The 24,792-nt window shown below is 28.9% G+C and overlaps 2 protein-coding genes across 5 annotated transcripts; one reads left to right on the top strand and one right to left on the bottom strand.

The window, feature by feature from the left end:
• Positions 1–524: 524 nt before the first annotated feature.
• Positions 525–16,532, top strand: LOC107444091 (uncharacterized). Its single transcript, XM_016058173.4, has 3 exons — positions 525–788; positions 14,652–14,749; positions 16,201–16,532. Exons 1-3 carry the CDS (start codon positions 702–704, stop codon positions 16,352–16,354), a joined length of 339 nt encoding a protein of 112 aa, XP_015913659.1. The 5' UTR covers positions 525–701; the 3' UTR covers positions 16,355–16,532.
• A 2,069-nt stretch (positions 16,533–18,601) lies between these two features.
• On the bottom strand, positions 18,602–24,750 carry LOC107444085 (U11/U12 small nuclear ribonucleoprotein 25 kDa protein). Of its 4 annotated transcripts, none has more exons than XM_043045102.1 (3): positions 24,652–24,750; positions 22,688–23,002; positions 18,602–18,784 (listed from the first exon to the last, which is right to left on the bottom strand). In XM_043045102.1, the coding sequence occupies exons 1-3, from the start codon at positions 24,733–24,735 to the stop codon at positions 18,620–18,622; spliced, it is 564 nt and encodes a 187-aa protein (XP_042901036.1). In that variant the 5' UTR covers positions 24,736–24,750; the 3' UTR covers positions 18,602–18,619. The 4 variants fall into 4 exon arrangements, with proteins under 4 accessions (XP_042901036.1, XP_015913648.1, XP_015913650.1 ...); XM_016058162.3 differs by lacking the exon at positions 24,652–24,750 and adding an exon at positions 24,196–24,619; XM_016058164.3 differs by lacking the exon at positions 24,652–24,750 and adding an exon at positions 24,313–24,612.
• Between the last annotated feature and the right edge of the window lie 42 nt (positions 24,751–24,792).

Below are 24,792 nucleotides of genomic sequence, written 5' to 3'. Positions count from 1 at the left end.
TTTCATTTTTCTATTAAGTCTCGGGGTTCCGTCAGAAGATGATCAGTCATTTAGGGTTCCACAGCCGAAAAGTTGGGAACCACTACTCTAATGGTCTCTAAAGGGAGAATTACCCCATTAGAGAAATATGTATTTTCACTCTCACAATGTATCGAACGATACGTTCCACAGCCGAAAAGTTGGGAACCATTGCTCTAATGTTCTCTAAAGGGAGAATTACCCCATTAGAGAAATATATATTTTCACTCTCACAATGTATCGAACGAAACGTATTTTACGTAAAAATGACAAAACCTCAAATAATTCAAACTACAAAGAAATGAAATTCATTCAAATTCTGGTTTTATGATTAGATTTTTACAATCATTATCATATAATAGGGATTTTTTTCCTTCCATTTTTCCCATTTTCATTGATAAAAATTATGTGTTTCGCGTTGGCGATATATTGGCGATGCATGGAAAAATCCCTATTGGGTGTTGCGGGACCTCCCGTTCCCATAGTGATGCGTAGAGACTCCCTCAGGATGCGGAAAAAACAAAAAAAAAATAAAACGCAACAAGAAAGTGTAAAACCGGAGTATAAAAAGTGGATGTTTTTCGTCAATTGCAAGATTCGGATTTGGAAGGTATCAGAGAGGAGGGATTTTGGCGACTTTTTAACAATTTTTATCTCGTGTTTTTTATACATATCTTAGAACAATGGGATCATATGAGGTGGCGGTTTTATTTGTGGTTTCTGCTTTGATTATTTTACCTGCAGACGTAGAATCCAAGGCTATAATGAAGGTAACTGAATTTGATAAAATATTTTTTGAATTGAAATAAACACATAAAATGTTTTTGTATGTAATTTCCTACATAATTAATTTAATCAAAATATTTGTAACATTAATATTTTTTCCATTTTAATGCTTTTAAGAATATTTAGTAACTTTAAAAGTTATTCCTTTTGATCATTTAGAAAAAAAGGTATAAAATATTTTAATGTCTTTATAATTAAATGCTATAATGATGGTAATTGATTTGAATTAAATATTTTTGACTTCTATGTTTTCTTAATATTTTAATCCTTAACAAATTTTAATAATTTAAAAAACTATTTTTGGTTTTCGTTTTAAGGAAAAAAAAATAGAACTAAAAGCAAGAAGAATTTTTTTACATAGAATCCAAGAAAATTGACTTTAGCAAATTTTTTTAATATAATTTTTTTGCCATTTTAATGCTTTAAATAATATTTAGTAACTTTAAAATTAAGATAATTCAGAAAAAAATTATAATGAAATCTTTCCATATATTTATAATCTAATGATATAAATAATTGCAGTTAATTTAAATTTAATATTTTTGGCTTAGATGTGTTTGATGCTTTTAGCAATCTTTAATATTAAATCGATTTGATGATTTAAAAACGAAATATTTATAGTTTTAATATTTTTGCTATTTCAATATTTCTAACCTTCTTTTAGTAATTTTAAAATAAGTTCAGCTTGCATAATTAGAAAAAATTGAAATAAAGAAACGGAATTCTTTGATATGTTTAAAATAAAAGGTTATACTGAAAATATTTGAAAATAAAATGTTTTTAACTTCAATACTTCTGTTATTTAAATGTTTATAATAATTTTTAGTAGCTTTAAAATTTCGTTTCCGTATCAATAAAAGAAATTATAAATGATTTATTAGAATTCAAAGATATAATGAAAGTAAATAAATTTAATAATTTTTTTAATATTTCCGAAATCTTAATCTTTGATATTTTAACAACTTTAAAACTAATTCATATTGCGTATTTACAAAAAAAAAATTTATAAACAAATGAAATTTTTTTTTCACCTTTAAGTAATCAAAAGGAAAATTTAATCAAAGTTATTTATATAGATATTAAAAATATTTTAACGCATTAAATGTAAACAAAAACAAAACAAATTTAATTTATAATTTAAAGAAAATTGTAACATTAATAAAAACACTTTTACAAGTTTTTGAGTATTACTAAAATTAAAAATTAAATGACTAGTAGACTATTAAATGAATAGTAGACTTTTAAATGAATAGTAGACTTTTAAATGAATGGTAGAGAAAATAATTAAATTATGCTGTTTGTGAATATTACAAAATGAATTGAAAAAGAATGTTTTAAAACAAAAGTAAAACAAATTTTAAATATTTAAATATTAATTTATCTAATATCCAATTCAAAACCATACAATCATCATAATATTTTTTTTTCCTATTAGTATTAAATAGAAATATTTATAGTCACTTTATATCTTTCTAGTTCCATTATGTTTGTATCTATGTGTTTATTATAACCCTTATTTAATTTAAAAATGCATCCGTAGATAATTAAAATAATAAAAACAAATTAAAGGAAATAATATTGTAATAAAATATTGAATCATCATCACACTTAAAATAATAAGTACTTTACAATTTTTTAATGAACGTAATGAAAATTGCATTTAGTTTAAAATTAAAATTTAAATTATGGAATGTTAAAACATTATGAAGCTCATTTAAAAAATATATACTACATATTAATATTTTAATATTAATTAATCAGAATGATGAAATTTAATACGCAGAACAAAATTATGAATAATGTAGAGCAAAACATAACTGAAGAATAAAATTTTGAACTTATGACATTCTAGATTCTTTTTTTCCCATTGCATTCTTGCTAATTTGAACCTTTTTTTATGATATTTGTTTTAATAACAAACAATGAGAGGCACTTAAAACTGAAACATTAAGCTAATTTTATATTATATTTAGGATATTTTTAATAAACTGTGATCAAACAAAGCACAGTTTCAGACTCTTACTTTGAATTAATTGTTATTAACATCGCTGCCTACTTTCTACGCTTTTCACCTTTGTCTAAAATAGTTTTCTAAAAGTTATGTAGTTGACAGCCCTGGATTGAAAAAAACTTACTCAAAAACACGAATTTTTAAAATTAAAAAAAAGGTTTTATAATTAAAAGCTTTTAATAATTTATTAAGAGGTGGCAGGGTTGAGACTGTCAGGAAAAAAGTAAAAATTTGTAGAAAAAAAATTGAGAAAACGAAACACGGTTCAAACATTTATGTAAATTAAATATATATGTTACAATTGGCCATCTGAATTCTTAAAATTGACGTAAAATACAACCTATATAATTTATGATAACCTCATTCAAATATTTGTCACCACTTTTTAAATTTTTCCAGAATGTGGCTTCCACGGATGGCCAAACATTTTTAGGGAAAAATTCCAACACTCTTAGGGGAAAAAAGATTATGCGTTCCACTTTCAACTTTTCCAACGTACTTAATTCTAAAGAAACTTAATTCTAAAAGAAATATAAAAAGGTGAAAAAATGTAATCCCAACTGCTACTATCTGTTTTTTTTTTTTTTTTTTTTTAATGCGATAAAATAAATCGATCAAAATATCGATGTGTTAATCGTATATATCGATGTGTAATATCGTACATATCGATGCGTAGTTAGCAAAAAATTTCAATTTTCTGACAGAAAAAAATAGCCAACTATCAAAATTCTGCCTAACTTACAAAATCCTCCTCTTTTGTTTATTACCTTTAATAAATTATACAAAAAATAGATAAAACTTGAACCTTAAAATCGTTTTCAAAATTAACACGTTTCATGTGATTAATGTAATAGAAATTATTTTTTGAGACAATTTATTTAATTATTTATAATGCTCAACATCTATAAAAACTAAAATTAAATAACACTAATAATTATAAATTTTAAAAATAAGATGAAAATGTGTGACACTACCTCATTAAAAAAAAACTAAAACTTTGATTTTTGGTGAACATGATCCGCTGAAACTATATGATTAACTGTTTTAAAATTTCTAATTGCAGAGAAATAATATTCTACTCTTTCTTCTAAAAGATACACTAAATTCTAAAAGAAAAAAGAATAGTCATTAATTTATATGCACTAATGTACTTAGTTTTATAAAGTACAGCAATAGACCGTATGCCCGCAATATTGCGATTGTGTAAAAAAGTCCTGTCTTTAAAGGGTAAAATAAATGAGTAAAACTCTACCTTAAAAAAAAATTAAATCATTTAATTATACAGAGGAACAAAATTTTTGTTGTATTCAGGTGAGGGGATTTCTAAATAGAAAATAGTTTTGCTCCTAAAGATACAGTTAATTTTTAAAATAACATTTTTAGTTTATTTTTTGTCGAAATGCAAAAATTTAAAAACCTTATGTATAACAGAGGGTCGCGTTAATAATGCGATAAACTTTAAAGGCAGTTAAGGAGCATAATTATATATTTTATAATCGTCGTTGAACAGCCAACCCATTTGTTTGGGTTTACAACTACTAATGTTCAACTCCGTAGTCTTGTAATTTTGAATCCAATCCACAAGAAAAGGGAACTCCTGGATCCAGTATTGGAAGAAATTTGCCATCGTGGAGGACTTTTTGATGGAACTAATCCACATTTGCGTTACATGGAGAGGAAGACCACGAGAGCCTCCCACGGTTAGCCAGATGGCAAGGGGACTCTAACCCATCATCCGTCTACCACTGAGAATATTTCAGGCCAGCACTATGGTCGGTGCAAGCCGAAAGCGGATTCAAATCGACCAGCTATCCCTGGGATTCGAACCCAGTTCACCTCATTGGAATTAAAATTGCTACGGAACCCATACCCAAAAATGTGGCTAGGCGCGCTTCTCTATCAGGACCTCTTTAGAAGCGCACGAATAAATAGTTCGTAGCAGGGAAGCTCCCCTAAAGGCGTAAGACGTCATTTCCGGGCATGGATTTGCTTGTAATTAATGTTATTTAAAAAAAAAATCGATTTCAGATTTGAAATCAGCGATACGAAATTATTTAAGATCTGTTTTAAAAAAATATCATGCAAATAAGAGAAAAAATTGCTCTCCCAGTATTATTTATATGTTCAAATGCCAAAATGTTTATTGCCAAATAATAATAAGTCCTTTTTAAAAATATTTTCATGTTTCTTGAAAAATGAACAAATAATAGCAAAATTTCTTCATTTGAATCAGCTTTTTTGGAAAAGTAATTTTCCGGTTTTTTTGCTGGCCACATTATGGAAATATTTAAAAGTGGTGGCTGCTGGAAATTTTAAAACTTTTAAGTTCATTTCCTTTTTAAGAATTTAGTTGGTCAGTTTTAACAACTTTAAGCACAAGCAACAAGCAGTTAAGTTTTAACGGTTCAATTGCATATGCCATCTCAATAAAATTTAACCCATTAACGCCCAACCATAAGTATTATATTACAATGGTGTAAAAAGTAACAGGGTTTGTGCAATCTTTATGAAATTTAAATTCATTTTAAGAAGCTTCGTCTATTACCTATTAAATTTGCAATGCAATTAAAAAAAAAACTATTTTTTTCCGCTAACACAATAAGAAGATAAAAAAAAGGCCTAAAACTGATTTCTCGCTACTTTTTTAAGTAAATAAGTGTATGTATAAATTTATTTGTAAACAATTTCCAATGCAATTTAATTAAGAAAAATTGCTGAGTTTGTACACAAAGCTATTCAATTTCAAAAGTAGGACTAAACACACAATTCGTCACAGACGGGAAATAAGAGGGGGGAATGTCTAGATTAGATAAGTCTAGCGTAAGTCTCAAGTCATTCTAATGCATCCTTCTTCATCCTAATGTTTATTTAGAAAATGAAAAAAAGCAGGAAAAAAAACTTTTTTCAATAAATTTTTATCTTGTCTCAAAACTACTTCAATTAAGTGCGACTTAAATTTTCAGCATTTTAAAATTGAACATTAGGGGATTCAATGTTGTATTTAAACTTTTTGTTTTTAAACTTAAAATTTTCATGTTTTTGCAGAATAAAATTTAATTTTGAAGGCTCTAAATTGTTTTTAAACATTATGTTATGTTTTCACATTTTTTGTATAATATTGATTTTTGAGATAACAATATTGTTTTGAAACTTAAAATTTTCGTTTTTTCGTTAAATGAAATTGAACTTCGAAAGGACAATATTGTTTTCAAACGTAAACTTTCTCCTTTTTGCGTCTAATGAAAATAAACTTGGAGGGTTCAACAAAAATTTAATTTTTCGTTTTCCTATGTAAAATGAAAATAAACTTTGAGAGTTCAATATTTTTTAAACGCTTTGTTTTTATTCGATTGATTTTATTTGTATGAATTATAATTTCGAGCATAATAGAAACTAAATTTATAAAGATGAAAAACACCTTTTCCTTTTAAGTTATCATCGCATGATCCCTATCATTTACACGTTTGAATAAATAATTTATTCTTAATTCTATTTGGGGACATACTAAATAATCTATAGTTTAATTTTAGTCAATAAAAGTTTGAGCTTGAGTTTTTAACTACGTTATTCGATTTCTGGCTGAAATTGACTTTTACCTTTACAGGGGTTTCGATCTTTTTAGAGTTGCGGCTTTTTGAGCGATTTAAAATCCTTTACTAACTTTACGTAAGCAATTTTCTTTTAGAATCAGTTTTTTGGAAGATTTTGCATTGACCAAAATGAGGATTTAAAGTTATTTTGTACACCACTAAATCTAAATGGTTCAGAGTTTATATGAAAAGTCACTTTGTCCCGTTCTTATGTTATGAGGCTTTTAAAATGTGGCAAAATTGCTAAAAGCACTGAAAGCTTTTGTTCTTAATTGCCTGCCACGCTATGAAATATTTTTCAAAAAGTTGGCAGCCCTGTATCAAACGTGACAATTTGTACTATTTTTTCGAACGCGCAATTTAATCTAAATCTATTTTCTTAAAACGCAATTTGATGTCCAAAACTAGAAGCTTAACAACGATTCAAAGCATTGCGCATATCACAACACTCACGTAGTACAAACGTTGACGTCTTTTCCTTCAGATTGAACTAGTCTATTATCCAAAAGATTGGCAAAACAAATTTTTTACATTAAGTATCACATAGTTGATAGTATTTCTTAAAACACAATTACTGATTACAAATTAAAAGTCACATGCAAATGCTGACGTTTCAATGTTTGTGCGAAGAGTGTAGACAACTGCATTGATAAAGTTTTTACTCGTACAACACTATCTTGTGTAAAAGTATAAAATTAGATTTTCTGTCTGCACTTTAAGATATTACTAGGGTCAAGGAACATGAGAAAGAACCATTGACTTTTATCTTTGGGATTTGTTTATTTTTCAATCCGTCGCACTAATCCGGTTTCGCGGAAGCACAGATAGATGTGACGTTTGCAATGACCCTGGCTTTATTGTTTTATCTTTTAGCACAATACATGCAGAAGCAACCTAGTTTACAAACATTTTAATCTTATTATTTTAATTAAAACTCACCATGTTGAATAATTTGTGTAATCTGTCACGGTGCTCCTTGAAATTTAACCCTATACGATTCATTTGAAAAATCACAAAGTCCAAGTTTATGGAACACGAACGCACCTACAATTTCATAGAAATCTCAATCATCGATATAAAATGTATAGTTTAAAAATGTTTTTCGATGTAAAATGCATGCGTGCCAACTCTTCCGGTTTTCCCGGAAGATTTCATTTTTATATTTAATGGGGTGACAACATTTATATTGTCACGTTTTATTTTTCATTAAATAAATACGGTTTAAAATAATTTTGACTGCAATTCCATTTGAATAATTTAAACATATATATGATAGGCTTGCTAGCTCTCTGATGGTGTTTTTAATTGCTTGCTTAATTTTTACGAAACACCAACATGCTATCTCAATTTCATTGGCTTTATCCTACCACTAGTAAAACACCTTTTTGAAAAACGTAAAAGTTGGAAAATATGAAATGAGAACTTTGATTTAAAAAAAAATAAACGCTATGTTGTTGAAAATTAGAATTTTTTTAAATGAAACCTTTTATGTAGAAATAAAACAGCAATTTTTCAGCCATGACAGTGACGCATTTTATTGTACTTACGCTTTTGTAATTTAAAATAACTTTTATAAACTAACAAATATTATCACTATTAAATAAATGCTTTTGTTACATTTACAGGGCTGCCAACTACTTCGCTTTTTGCAACATATTTTATTAAGTGGTAAACATTTAAAAACTAAGTTCTTCAAAATTTTTGATGATTTGCTAACATTTTAAAAGCCTCACCATAAGAGAGCAACAGAGATGCCAACTTGCTCCAGAGAGCTGATAAATATTTTCGATACATTTATAGGGTTTTTACCAACCATTACGTCTAAATAATTCAAAGGTTTGTGTGATACGCCACTTCGTTACGGTTAAGTCTGGTTGAGCATTTTAAAAAGCTAACAAAATTAATTTAAAATCTGCACATTTTATTTTTTAGTTCTCTACCGTTTAAAATATTTTGTCAAATCCGGAGCAATTGGCATCTCTAAAGCAAAGTGGAGTTTCATATGAACTTTTGGATCATTTACATGTAGTGGAGTGGAAAATTACTTTAAATCAAATTTACGAAGCAAAGAATTTTACCAAAAAGCGTAAAAAGTTGGCAACTCTGCATTTAACCTGTTGCTAATGCAGACTCCAACTATTTGAGGTTGTTTTGAATTTTTTTTTTTTTTAGTGGTAGCGAAATAAGCAGAATTTTTGAACAAACAGATTTTATTGAAAAATTCTTAGAACTTAAGCCTTTATATGTCTCTATTTGAATTACTTGTGTTTAGAGGTGAACAAAATTCTTTTAACTCTAATTTCTTAAAATATAAATACATTGCCTTTGCTACCACTATGAAATATATTTTCTGAAACTACAGACAATTCGTAGTAATATAGGAATCTTTGATTTGATATCTATTTACATTACAACATCTGAAGAGGTTGAAGCGAAAACTACCGTATATAGTTTAGTATACTTTACTTTTAAATGTATAAGAGAATTTTCAGAAAGTGTACTATCAAGTAAATTTGAGAATTTAAAAATGAACATTAATATCAAATTTCAGTAGCAGTTTTTTGAAATATTAATGAATTTTGGCGACATTCAAGAATGAAGTAGAAAGCTAATATTAGATCATTTTAAAACTAATTCATTTGTAGACTAGATATTAGTACAAACAAGTGAACAAAATTTGAAGTAACAAAATAAATGCCAAAAGTGCGATTTTTCGTAGTTAACTTTATATTCTTATAACATAAAAATTTTGACTCATTGTCATTCACAAAAGTTCCAAATCTCCGATTTTGTTGGAATTTTTTATTTTTAAACTGGTAACAAAATATTTAATATTTTTAACTTGGTTTACCAAAAATGATCTATAAAAATTTTACCTCCCGTATAAATAATTTCCGAAAACCGAAAAATATAACTATATTCTTTAAAAGTATTGAATGTTTGAGAAGTTATGAACATTTCTGATTACAATTGTTAATTACAATTAATATTTTACTACCACTACAAAGAATCTTAAGAAGAAAGCCGTGACTATACGGTTAATTATCAGCTTGTATTAAAAAAAAAAGAAAAGTAATTCATCAGATAGCATTATTTAAAAGCTCAGATCAATACACTTTACCTTTGAATCTAATATCTTATCAAATGATGCAAGATTCTGTCATTTGGTCTTTCATTTTACTTTCTCTAGTATTTGTAATTTGGAGGTCAACATGTCAAAACTTTGATAAATTTGTTGAAATTTGAAAGATTTTTTTTTAACAGGATGTGGTGAGCTTATCAAGAACTACTCTTAAAATTAAATAAACATTGCTTGTGCACGAGCTGATAGTAATTGTTATACGTGTAGTTTGATTTATACCACAACCAGTGAGAGTGGGCTTTGTCTTCCAGCTCGCTTCGCTCATCAACTCCTACGATTGATACAGAATCGAAGATAAGCAAATAAGTTAATTGAAAGATTCCAATTGATACATTAACACAGATTTGGTTCAACATAATAAGTTCCTGATTCGGGGGGGGGGGGGGATTGTAAATCTAGTTATTTTGTTCAGTTACTATTGAAACTTCAACCACAATTTTGTTTTTTGAATTCCTATTCATAATTTTTGGTTTATTAAAAAATCGCTCAATGAGTTTCGAGAGTTTGGCAATTAACTGGTTAACCTATAGTGATTAACACTATTTATTGATTAGAGTTTATAAATTTTTTTTCTATTAAATGATTCTTCATAAAACAACTTCAATTTTGCAAAAAAATTAACGCGAACGATTGTAGTCCTGATTACATATATATTGAATCATTTATATTCGTCGTAATCACGAATCGATAATTTCTGTGAAGAGAGCGGAAACGAAGTAGTTTTGCTACCACATTTTTTAAACTTCTGCATGGATCACAGAAATTTTAACACTTTGAATGACAAGGTGGTCACCGGTGACCGGCACTGAGTTTGTTCGTAGCGCCACGGGGGTCACCGGTGACCGGCACTGAGTTTATTCGTAGCGCCACGGGGGTCACCGGTGACCGGCGAAGCCAAGATTATTAGAAAAAGATAATTCGAGTAAATTTTTAATTTTTTTATATTATAGTTACTAAAATGGTTTGAAGAAATTAGTGCCATATAGAACACACAGAAATAGTTTTATTTATATACACAGAGATGCCAACTTGCTCCGGACAGCGAATAAATATTTTCAAGTGGTAGTTTATTAATTGTGATTCTTGGTTTAACAAAGTCAATTTAGTAGATTTTTATCCACCGCTATTGTTGTTGTTGTTGTTAATTTAGGTCGCACTAGAGCTGCACAATGGGCTATTGGCGACGGTGTGGGAAACATCCCGGAGGATGATCCGAAGACATGCCATCACAATTTTGATCCTCTGCGGAGGGGATGGCGCCCCCGCTTCGGTAGCCCAATGACCTGCACGCGAAATTGAGCACTTTACGGTAGCACCGTTTTACGAGGACCAATACCGCACACCCTCGGTCCCTACGCAGACTGATCCAAGTGGTCACCCACCCGCACACTGACCGCAGCCAGTGATGCTTGACTTCGGTGATCAGCTGGGAACCGTGTCTTAACGATCAGTCCACTGCGGGACACCGCTATTTCTAAACAATTCGTAGGCTTCTATAATTTACCACTTCTGTCAGATAAGTCGTGCTAAACCTTTTAAAAAACTAGCAAAATCTGTCTAATATTTGCAAATTTAATTTGTAGTTATTTACCGAGTGGCCAGACGAGCAAGCCATGTAAAATTTGCTTGCCATTCAATGTGTTAAAAGCGTAATTTTTCGTGACCCATTTGCAATGTGTTAATAACAAATTGCTATAGATAGCTGTCTTAGTTTTGAATACCAAAAATGAATGTCTCGCTATAAACCACACCTTATCGTTTTGAAAACAGGACAAGTTCCCAAAATCTTTAGTACACCACTGGTTGACATTTTAAATAAAATTATTGTGTACTGTTACACTCGCGTTGTGATTATTCTGTTTTATTAGTTGATTATTTAAGTTTTTCAAGAAATAATCGAAAAAGGGATTGCATAGCTGCCAACCTTTTCGATCTTTAAAAGAGTTTCCTCCAAGTGGTAGCAAAATAATTAAGTAATTTTTATGGCAAAATTCTCGATTCACTTATTCCATTACCATAACTGCTAACTTTTACGCATTTTGCGTCCAACTTCATTTTCACAAGTAAAATTTTTGCTTCTTCTTTATTTTTTGGATTTATAAATGATTTTGACCACCATTAAATAGAAATGAATTAATATTTATAAAAGAGCATGATAGTTACATGGTGTTATTTTTTAGTCTGGACAAAATTTATATTTCTATTTATAATTGTTACTCAGCTTTTATTTTATTACCACTGGGGAAAATATCCGCGGACTGATTAATAGTTGACAAACTTTTATATGTAAAATTTAACTATTTAAATAGAGTGGTAGTAAAATGTATAATAATTTAAATCTGTTAAAACCGGATTCAAGTTACAGAACTCAATATATAAATTTTGATACCACATTAACATTAAATATAAAAGTAAAATCCTCCGGAAAATTCGAAAGAATTGGCAGGTATGCAATTATTCATTTGCTATTATTTTTTCTGTGGTATTTTTAGATAATCAGAAAATGATACTACTGACACAACATGTGTATTTGAATCATTATAATCCAGCATCCATAACAAAAATATTTCAGATGAACCAGAGATGCCAACTTGCTCCGGACAGTAAATAAATATTTTAAAGTTGTAGTTTATCAATTGTGATTCTTGGAGTCTTTTTTATCTCCTCTTAGTATGAATTTATTTTCCTTCTTAACAAGCATTGAGAACAAATTTTTAAGGAGTTATTTAGTTTTTCTTTTAAAACCAAAACTTCCATATTTAAAAAAATGCTTTTTAAATGTGATTTTTATGAACTCAGTTAAAAAATAACTAAAATATCTCAATTTTTAAATTTTGATGGAATATAACTAAGAGTAGCATAAACTCAAAATAGGGTTTTTAAAAGTATATTACAAAGCTGACTAGTCTTTACTTTTTCTCTTTGTTTAAACAATTCACTTTGTTTATTACGATGTAACTTATTGTCCTTCATTTGAAATCGTTACCTCGTGATAAAAGTTAAGGGATCACTGAAAACAACGATCGCTTCCCGTGTTTGAGTGTAAAAACAAATGAAGATATTAAGAATTCGACAGCTGTTTAATCAATTAATCTTTATTTAGAAATGCATCGCATTATTTCTGCCAAGGTAATAACTTAGGCCCGGATTTTGATGACATTTGCATTTTTATGCATTTTTGGACATTTTTTGTCTTTTAGAGCATTTTTTTTTAGATTTATAGGGCATTTTTCTTTAAATTTTGGGGTGTATTTTGCATTTTAATGCATTTTTTAAAGTTTTTTGTTAATTTTTTCCAATTTTTACTATTTTTTTTAATCAATTTTCATTATTACACTGGCTTTCAAACAATGAAGAAAATCTATAGAATATTAACAGGTGAAGCTAAATCTTTTCAAATTGAAGAAGAATTGTAAGTAAGTGAGACCGTCTTTTTCAAGTACGCACCTATAACATCAGTAGACGTTGAAAGAAGCTTCTGCAGGAATGAAAATTTACTTTCAGACAAGAGACGCTCGCTTACATTTCAAATTATCAAGAAACATTTAATAATCCAATGCAATTCTGATATTTAGTAATATTATGAGATGGAAGTTGTTATATCCATTAAAATTTCTATACAAAATAAAAATATTTTGGTGTCAATATATTTTCCTTTTTTTGTTATTTTAGGATATAAAACATATTTTTCAAACTTTAATGAACGTAGAGCAAGTATTGCATTGCTTTATATTTTTTAAATGACTCATAATAATTTTAAAGACCAAAATATTTTTTAATTCAATATGTTTACTTTATTTAAGGCATTTTTTGCGCAATTCTTGCATTTTTAAGGGCATTTTTGGCCCTTTTTAAGGGCATTAGTTGAGATTTTTTAGGTCATCAAAATCCGGGCTCTAGTAATAACTAAGGAACTATATTCCAGCTATGCGCAATAACAACTTGAACGGAATTTCATTTAGAATAAAAAAAAAAAATTTCATTATATAAACGTTAATTTCAAGCACCCAATCTTTGCTATTTACTAAAGTTTTATGCTCTCAAGAAAATATTCCCAAATGCTATGAGAGGATCAAATTATGTGTCGTTCAAAAAAAAAAAGATTGGAAGATTTGGATTTAAATTCAAAAAATCGTCCAAACTTGTTGATCAAAATTCACTGAAAACTGGCAAAATTAAAAAATTGTCAAAATATTAAGATTAGCTTTTTTAAATTTTTTTTAAGCTCAAAAATGTGTTGTTTACTGTTTTAGATCTGCATTTTCTTTTAACTTAATGAAATTTTGAAGAGTTAAAATTCGTTTTGTTTTTAGCGAAAAAAACCCTTACAAATGAAATTCGCCTATTTAATACAGTGCACAGTTCAGTTTTGAAAAAGTTGTTAATTTGATTGCTAGTTCATCAAAGACATTATTGAGACAATTAGCATTCTTTTTAAAAAAAATTAGCATACGCTGTGCGAAAAATTTTAATAACAAATTCACCACGATATCAAACAAACATTTAAAATATAAAAATTCATTTGACTGTACAATTTTAAATCTCGAAATTATACTTATTTAAAAAGGCGGGGGAGCTGATTGTCGGGAGGCGGCTAGTATATTATATTTTTCAATAGCATTGATTTATCTTTATATAAATTTAATTTATTTATATTTTGTTAAGCTAACGGCAACAGCTCTTAACCATAATTGTTTATTGAAAATTAAAATGAGTTCATTTCCTCAAAACATTATCAACGTACTACTAAGTACCATTCCTAAATAAAATTTCATAAGAACATAGCATTTAAAATTGACTTATTTACTCCGATGTATAATTGAATTACCCGAATTGAATTACCCAATTGGCTGGAATCAATGGTATTCCTGTAACTGGGGTTCACTCAACTTTTCTTTGGTGAAAATTGGCTGAACAGCGGGAATCATTCCCTTGTTATCACAATTATCGCGTTATATTCCCTAACTTTACATTTATTTGCTACTTTTTCTAAATAGTTATTCCGATTGCCAACCTTCAAATTACTCTCATAGTATACCAAATATTTTTTCATTTGTTAAGATTAAATTTGCACAAATTTAAAATTAGATTTTTTTATTTTCAGAAAAGAGAAACAATGATCTGGTGCTCTCGATCAACTCCCTGTGGATGGGAAGTTTACAGGCCGTTCTGGAGAAATGTTGAATATTTCATCAAAAGCCCGTAAGTTTCATTTTAACGTAACATTACATCTAGAAATAATTCTATCAACTCATTATACATTTTTGATTAATTTTATGAAAATATTTTATCATTTATTGCATTTACAATATTTTCTAAAAATTTTTTAAAAGTAACATCTTTGTTAACATGAAATATTTGAACATTCGTCGCTAAAAATAGTGAGCTTAAAGAATCATAGAGATAACAATTGTTCAAATTATGATTTTAAAAATGCATTGTTCAAGTAAGATATTTTTAAATTTAGTAAGTAGTATTTAGTTTAGTTCGTCTAACAACTGACCTAATTATGATTTTGAGACCATCAATGTTCAACACCTTAACCTTGATCACAACCCAGAAGACAAAAGAATTCGTGGATCTAACATCAGGACAAACTAGCCTTCATGGAGATTTTTTTTATTGAAATAATCAGCATTTGCGATACATGGAGAGGAAAACCTCCCACGATTAGCCCGACGGCAAAGGGATTCATGTTATGTCAGCGGGCTTGGAGCAGAATTCATAGCAACCCAGTGCCGGATTAACCATTCGGCCAGACTAGGTCATGGCCTGGGGTTAATGATTAAGGGCCCCTTAAAATGGATTTTTTGAAAAAATTTTTTAAAAAAATTAAGGAAAACAATGATTTTTAAAAAAAAAAAAACAATTTCAAATATATATTCAAAATTTTATGATTATTTTTTAGTTCTAATTTAACAAAATAAAGTAAAATATAATTTATTTTAAATATGCTTTCTTAAATGAAAAGATATATAAATACTTTTATAATTGAATAAATTAAAAATATACGAGAAAAACAACTTAATTGAAAGGCCCCAAAAATTTGAATGGCCTAGGGACCCGAGTACGCTTAATCCGGCCCTGTATCAACCAGTCGCCGCCAGGATTCGAACCTGGGTCACTTCACTGGAAGGCGAACGCTCTGTCCCATGAACCACTGTAGCTTAATAGAGCACAATTGATTGATTTTTCATACTCAGTGATATAGTTCAGCCTGTAGCTTGGGTGTTCATCACTTAAGTCAGTGTTTCCCAAACTTATAACTTTTGTCTACCCTTTCTTCTAAATGTTTCGTAACGCTGTTTACCACTAATAAAAAAATGAGTGTATTTTTTACTATAAAAAATTGCACAAAAGTTAATAATCACAACTGGTTGTTGACACGACTAATTATTAACTGCTAACTCTTCATGGCTAGCTTTGTTTTTAAATAAAAATTTTTGAAATTTCCGTTTGTTCCAAGATATTTCGCATAAGAATGCGTACCCATGGGGGTACGCGTACCACAATTTGGGAAACACTGACTTAAGTCAATGCAAATATTTTAGTTTTAAATCATATTTTACATTATCAGTCACTGATGACTGACATGTCACTCCGCGTATTAAACAAATCTTATCTTGTTACTAATAGAATTACTACTGTTGCAGATGTGACTGTCCTGAAGATCTTGACTGTGTTCGTATCTATGATGACATTTCTATATCAGCATATGTTCATTTATGTAGAGCAAGAGATGAAGAAGTCATTGTTTGGCCGCATGACAACCATGGCTCTCAGACGGTGCCAGTGCCAACGGTCTGACGAGCCTAACTTGAACTTTTGATTGAAACCCAAAATGTATTTTTCATGAGGACATCTGATCCATCTGTTCATTTCAGTTTGTTATTTATTATTATTTAAATGATATACATTTGGTCGACAATGTATTTGTAAATAAATGAGTGTCACTTCATAATCATTAAATATATCCAGAAACATATTGAGGGTGTTTGCTGTCTCAATTAATACTGACTACAACAACAAAAAGTAATACGGTTAACTTTTAAGTAACCAATGACGTCAGCGCTAGCTGATCATTTTATTTTATTTCATAACCGTCGTTGAACAGCCGACCCAATTTTGGGTTTAGGACTACTAATGTTCAACTCCGTAGTCTTGTAATTTTGAACCAATCTAGAAGACAAGGAAACTCTTGGATCAGTACCCTCAGAGGTATGATTTGTTATGGGATCATGGAAGACTTTGCGACTCGACAGATTTAACGTGTGTCAGTCACCATTTACGACGGCCGGCGGGGATCGAACCCACGACCTCTTAGACATGGGCCCACCTGATCATTTATAAGCAAAACGGTGTGCTAAAGTTGAGTTAAGTTTCTCCATATAAAATAGAATGTTAATTAACGTGAAGTTAATTAAATACATTTCCAGAGATTTATTATTTATGTATTTCATTGTAACTGTGATATATTTTTGTTTTCTGTACCTACAAAGTTTGAGGCATAATTAGTTTGTTTATGTTCGATGTAGCTTCATGCCTGTCTTCGTGTTAAGTAAGAAATATCTACTGAAAGAATTGAAATCTTTGTGTAAGAATATAGAATGCGTCGCTTAAGAGAATTGATATTTGATAGGCTCGGCTTACTTGAAATAGAATGGAAAGAACAGCTGCTAACGTAAGCAAATGCCACATTTTAACAAACAATCAGGATCAAGATACCCACACTAAGTCACTTGCAGGTATCCCATTGGGTACTTGAAGGTCAAGAAGAAGTGAAGTGATTATGCCTAACCATGTGATTTAAATCAGATTTAATTGGATACCTGTAAGCGACGTCATGCGTATGTGTTGAACCTGATTGGTTTCTGAATCGACAAATGCCATGATTTATCTATGATGACATTATTTGCGGGTTTCCAATTAATCTAATACGGTAGTTTCTAACTTGAGTTGTGAACTAGTTCTCCACTTCAAATTTACACATGGACCAATTTAAAAAAATTCTTACTAGTTTATGTTAAAATCTGAAAAATAAAATTTAGCTCCCCCCCCCCCTCACGCACACACAAAAAAAGAAATTGATTTTTGTCCTTAAATTTAGATGGAAAAGGTTTTGTATAACGAGATTAGGTAATATTGGGGGAAATATTTTGCAGAAAAAAACTATAATTGCAATGTATGTAATAATGGAAATGGATTACATGTTCCTTTTAAATGTTTATTCGAATTTCTGGTGCCCATATCATTAACGAGTTACAAGATTCTTGTTTCAATACTCATAAAATTAATATGCTCACCTATTATTCCATTTTTTCAGTAGATTCTTCCTTTGAAAAAAAAAAAGAAAAAAAAAAAGAAAGGAAACCATAAAATTTTAAACAGTTAACTGCATAAACTTTTGAAATGTTTTAAAATAATGTAAATTAATAATTTTTAATACTTAGGAATCTAATACAATGCATTGTAGAAACTTCATGAAACACAATGCAGAACAGAAAAGTGTGCTTAACTAAAAAAAAAAGGTTAAATATTTAATATGTTCTAGAATTAACCACATAGCTTATTTTTCGACATATTAACAGCAACCTGATATGAATAGTAAACAATAATGATAAATACTTTGAAACCTTAAATTTAAAACTTTTTGAAAAGAAGAGTAAAATCTGCATAGAGGGGAAAATAACTTTTTAGGAAAATAATTTTAATGCCTTTATTGAAAAGTTACTAACTTATTAACAAAAATATTAATTTCTACAACATAAAATATGTTTACAGATATATTTATGTATTTTTAAAACTATTTTATTATTTTTAAAAAAAGATTTTCATTTATTAGGTTTTATTATTTTTGTTTATTTATTCATTTATTTTTCAAAATAACTCAATCTGTCATGCTTATCTGTAAATTTTTTTATTAAAATTTTAATATTGCAAAGCTCCTATAGTACATTATTTTATACATACATTTGATTTACATATAAAAAGTACTTATGTATTTCCTTTTTAATTTTAACAATATTTTAACCTAACTAACAAAAGAGCAACATATAAAATGAGAATGCTGAATTATTTATTTCTTAATCTTTTTACAAATGTAAGCTCAGAATTATTCTGTATGTCATAAAATTTTAGAGGTTTATCATTCTCTGCCAATTTTTGCCCTGCATGATAAAGCCAGTAGGTTCTCCAGATATACCTCCAACTGATAATTCGTTCACAGCCTTCTCTTTTCTGTAGAAAAAAAGAACATTTATAAGAAATAAAAGTTTAAAGTTAAAGCACACAAAGCATAAGTAGTTATGAAATTCAATAAAATTTGCAGATACGTCTTCATATGATTTACTTTCCAATTCTTCAATAAAATTTTCATTGACCTAAAATTTAAGATTTACTTTAGAACAGAATATAGCCTTACTCATAATTTGGCACAACGTTGCTATTAATTTGGCACAACAATCGCTTTATTCATACCTAATAACTTTTATATTACTTATATATTTCTTTTTAAAGGTCAGGGATGTGTATAAACATTTATAATTAAAAAGTTGCTTAAAAGTATTAGAATAAAATTATTTCTTCATACAGAATTTATTTTAGAAAAAATAAATAGCAATTATTAGTTTAAGTACTAAAATAATTTTTTTATTTTATTTATTCATTTAAAAAATAATTATAGCCAACTGTACACGCTTAAATAAAAAAGCATTTTATTTGAAACATTCGGAAATAGGAATGACAGCTAAAATAGTTAAGCCCTAAGTATCTAAGTATGAGTAATGATAAAACCTAAATAAACATGGCTTTGGTCTGTATATATAAAAAGGCAGAGCCTTAGTAATCCTCTCACAAAGCTAGAAACCTAAAGTTTGGAACATGTGTTCTTTATGCGATAAGCAGAGAAACTAAAAAAGTTTATTTTCAATATTTTGTGATTATCAGGGTATTTCGCCTAGTTGACAATAATGCCAAATAGCACGTTTTCACCAAGATAGGAGCCTTAAATTTAGGTTATGTGTTCTTTATGAGATAATAATAAAACCTTCAACAGATTCATTTTGGTATATTGTAATTACTGGTGTAATTATCCTAATTAGCAGTAATGCTAGAGAACACGTTTTTACCAAGATTGAAGTTTCAAATTTGATCACGTATTTTCTGAAGTAGGTAGAAAAACTTTCGATATTTCGTAAACATCAGGATATTTTGTAATAATTGGAGTGATTAGCCTAATTGACAGTAATGCGACAGGATTTTTCCAATGATAAAGTTTCAAAATTGGACCATGTGTGACCTTATCAGACATAAAGAAAGACGAAAAAAGTTTGATTTCTGTATTGGTAAGTATGACGGATAATTAGTCGAAAATTGACAGTAATGTTAAATAACGTGTTTTTACCACGATAAAAGTTTTAATTTTGAAAGTATATGCTTTTAATGAGACAAAAAAACTTGATATTTTATAACTAATGAGTAAACTAAGTGTAATTAAACAAATTGACAGCTGCGTCAAATACCATGTTTCCACAAATAACCATCATGTTTTTGTCACGATTTCAACTCATTATGCTGCAATAAGTTGAATTTATGCAGACAGACAACTATACAGGACAACAAAGTAAATAAGTATAAATGGTTGGGCTGCTGGTCACGGCAGATAATTGTGAGGAAGATTTGTAACCTCCCAATTTTCACCTACAAATAATAATGAAAAGGATATAAGCCAACAGTGCCAAAGACAGCAGTAATAAGCGGAGGTCTGCAAAAGCGATGAATTTATGCAGGGGAGGACAGAGTGGTGGACTAATATGGAATACATTTTAATTTATTTAATACCATAAAAAAATTAAGGAAAATATGATTAGTGTACCTAGTAGCATAAAGCATATATATATATTGAATATCATTTGAAGAGAGAATGTTAACTTACACTTTACCCAGATCTGAATGTTTAAAATTTATCTATAGCTATTCAGTACTGGTAAAATATAATAATTTTAATAAATTTGAAAACATTACATTCCTAATTAAATCTGCAGTTTTAAACAAATATAATTTCAAATAATAAGCAAAAAAACTAACTATATAACAGGGTGCGTAGCCAAATCTTTGAATCAAAAATAAGCACTTTTTAAAAACTTTTCAAGCACTTTACAAAAATTTTCAAGCACTCAAAAAATTCATATTCAATCAATGATATTATTGAAAAACAAAAACTTTTTATAAACAGTTTTAGCGTTAAAAAAAAGAAAGAAAGAAAAGAAACAGGTGTAAATCGAAACAATCAGTACTTTCCCACATCACCGAGTGAATTCAACTTGACTCTGAACTCAGAACAAAAGTACCCTTACCCCCTACGTCAAAAAAAGTGTTAGAAGTAAAATAAAATAAGCAAGAACAAAATTAAAATAAATTAAAAAGAAAAACATTTCATAAGGATCTGATATTCTCTATCCGAATTGGAGCACTCGGGTTTCGGTTTCAAGAGTGCGCTCATGCGCAAGTCATAACGTGGGTACGACATGAAGTCCGTGTGAATGATTACGTAGCAAACTACCCATTTTTCGTGAAATGCATGGGATCCACCAGATATCACTGAAGGGAAGGAAAAAAATTATTCGAAAAAAAAAGCACTTTTTAAAAACGCCAGCTGAGAAAAGCACCTTTAAAAGCTTTTAAAAACGAAATCCCCAAAAAAGCACCTTTAAGTACTTTTTACAAACGCTACGCACCCTGTATAAGTAAAAAACTAGCTGCATAAAAAACTTCATTGCATTAGATATGAACAACAATATACATAGCTAAATGCAGTAGATTTTACAAAATAATAGAAATTTTATGTAAATTATTATGCTTTTGAATAATTAGAAAATTTTATATTTTAGTTTAGATTTTGAATAACTGCTAAAATCAACACTTTTATACTATATAGGATTAAAAAAAAGTATAGTATTACGGTTAGGCTGAATTATGGTTTAAATTAGTAACACAAACGTCATTTTTTTTAAAAATTCCAACAAGTTTTTTTTCTGACAGTAAAAATAGTGCAAGAATGTACCAGATTTTGAATTTTACTATATAATTTTATCATATTGCAATATGGGTTTCAAGGAAAATTTAGCTAAAACATTTCTTAAAAAGAGAATGAGAGAGAAATTATTAAAGCTAATAATTTCACCAATATACAAGCAATTCAAATGAATAAGTTGTTTACCACATAATAACAACTAAACGTTTCAATAGCAACCATAATTGATACATAAAAAAAAAAGAAAGCAGTAAAGTAAATTGGGGGTTAAAGAAAATAATAACATCATAATAAATGTACTGTAATAATAAGTAAGCTATAGCTGTATTAGCTGCACATAAGTAAAAATTAAAAATACTTTTGAGATGTACAAGGAAGGACACAAACTTTCATTTTTGAAGACTTTTTGGTGTGATAAATGCTTATCATGTACAGAGCACAAAATAAAAAACAAACCACCCTGAACAACTTTTGATCTAATGATCGGATATTCAGGTTCTAGAACTCAATCTAACTAAGTCAAGGGGTTGACCTCAAATATGCTAATTAATTAGTGCAGACAATTTTTTAAGTTACAAAACCAGACACAAAATCGTATTTTCTCTGAATAAACATACCTTTTCTTTTGAAGGATTCTGATTTCTATCCGCCAAAATATAGGGGGAAGCCACAATCTGGGAAATATGGTCCCCACAGTGATCTGAAGTTCGGACGCCCAAATGTTGAATTTATTTTTTTGCGTATTCTTCCATATATCAAGAAATTTTTAAGTTAATTGAAAAATGGTCAAAAATTCAAATCAGTTGATTTGATGTCATTCCTTCAAAGCATTAAAATTGGCCTTTAGTTCATGAAAACCAGATCATTAGAACAAAGGTTATTAAGACTGCTAAAATTAAATTAAATACTAAAGTATTAGTGCTAAAACAATAAAGATTTGAATTGAAATATAAATTAAAAAAAAAATTTTTTTTGCGTAATTATATCTTTTATAGGAACATCTTTGCTGCTAATCTTACGCTAGCTCCGGTTATATTGACCATTACATGCTGAGACAACAGTTCACCTGCAAACATGTTAAGTAAATAATATTATAAAACATCATTTACCAGTTTCAGTGTAACATGCCTCTGGATTGCTTTCTTTAAGTCCATAACTGTGGCTTTTGGTTCAACAACTACAGAATAAGTTTCTCCATCAGCTCTGCGAACTTTTACAGTCATGGCTCTTCCATATTCTAAAGCTAACATAGAGTTCAGTTCCTCAAGGGTAACACCCAATGGTAAGTATTGAAGTAAGGGGTCAGTTGTAATAAGTTCATTAAGACCATTTTCGACATAAGCTAAGGCTTCTTTGTGAGACATACTAGGATTTTGAGATTCCACAGACAAATCTTCATTTGTATCAGAACTCATCTTGTCATGCTACAAAAAATAAGGAATTAGAAAACAGACACAGCTTATTTTTTTAAAAATTCTACTGAAAAAAGGATCAGATATGCTATAATAACTAATATATAAAACTAAAACAGTTTAGACTTTGAGTTAAGTTTATGGAACAAAATAATAATGAAATGTTGAAATTGAATTATTTTGTCTTGAACAGTTTAGACTTTCAATTAAGTTTATAGAAAGAAAAACTAATCAAATCTTGAAATATGCTGCTTGATTGTAAACATCCAAAAATGGAGAAAATAATTTTTAAAACACTTTCTCTAAATTTGTTTAATAATTCAAGTGTTGAGCCATGGGATAAAACTACAAAAAAAAATTCCGCTATGCACTATTTTACCATTCAATAATATTGAGAAACTGTTTCGTTTTCATGCAGGAAATCTACTGAAAGTTCAGAAAAAGCCAGAACTAACACTCAGGTGGTTGAGACAGACACAAAGAGAAATAAATGGAAATGAATGGTAACAGAAAATAAGCAATAAAGAGATTCTAAAATTGAATCGGAATCTTTAAAATTTCGTAACAAACAAGGCACAAAGGGAATTTTGTGTTTGCAAAAATTTAAATATACGTATATATATATGTATATATTGAAATTATTGCAATTACAAAAATCCTTTGACACCTTGATGTTAATTGTTGTGAACAGGTATCAATATTGAAATATCCCCATGAATTTTTAAACTGCGATTTTTTTGAAAAATCATTTAGAAGTTTGTCCAGGTGTGGCTACGAGTTACGGGATATTTCCGTATCGTGATCTGTCGCACCAACTACAATCGTCAAGGTCTCAAATAGATTTTAAACTTGCAATTTTTTTAAAAAAAAACATGCTGATGTTTGCCCGGGGGTGACTACGAGTTGGTCCCTTTCTGTGATGTTTTTTTTTAGTTCCTCGCAGGCCACTGCCCGGAAGTTTCCAAGACTTGGCGATAATTCTGCCACAAATCACGATACGGAAATCTCCCCGTTGATTAGCTTTGGAGACCACGACATGGATAACTTCCTTATAACTCGTAGCCAGTCCCAGATAAATCAAAACAAATTTCTTTTTAAATTTGCAACTTTAATATCTATTTGGCAATTGTTGTTGGCGCAGCAGATCACGCTATGGAAATATTCCCCATATAAAAAACTCATTACATTAGAGTAAAACAACTAACCATGTATCTTTTTTCCAACTAGTTTTAATATTTGATAATAGATAGCTAGTCTAATAAAAAGAAATTTTTAGACTTTAATTTCTAAATTCAAAACATCCTACTACAAAATTTAATTACTTTGTTAAATGACTATGATTTCTTAAAAATCTATTCATTAATTTTCTTTAAAAGAACCATTTCTTCAAAATAGTTTCAAGCTATGTTCGTAATTCATTATCAAGATTATTTACTAAGAGAAATAAATAAGATGTTCGCCTTTACAGTTAAATGAAAATTAACACTAAATTTCTATTCGGGAAGATTTTTATACAAGCCTCAGTAATATTTTTTTCTCTCTCTTTGAAAGAACGATTTCTTTAAAATAGAGTTTCAATCAAAGTTCGTGGTTCATGAGCAAGTTTGTTTACAAACAAATCTAACGATCACAGTTACAGTCAAAACGATAACTCTACTCACATTTTTATTTTGAAAGATTTCCTTGAATCTTAAAATAAACCTTAATTTTACATAAAAATTCCACATAATTTTCTTTTCAGGCATAGATTTATTATTACAAAAATTAATTTGAATTTGAATTTTGCATATTACAATAATTTC

Source organism: Parasteatoda tepidariorum, chromosome 4 (genome assembly GCF_982258835.1).
Source record: "Parasteatoda tepidariorum strain Cologne lab strain chromosome 4, Ptep-v5.0, whole genome shotgun sequence".
Lineage (NCBI taxonomy): Eukaryota > Metazoa > Arthropoda > Arachnida > Araneae > Theridiidae > Parasteatoda > Parasteatoda tepidariorum.
The sequence above is the reverse complement of the archived record's forward strand: the minus strand, read 5'-3'. Positions and strand labels throughout refer to the sequence as shown.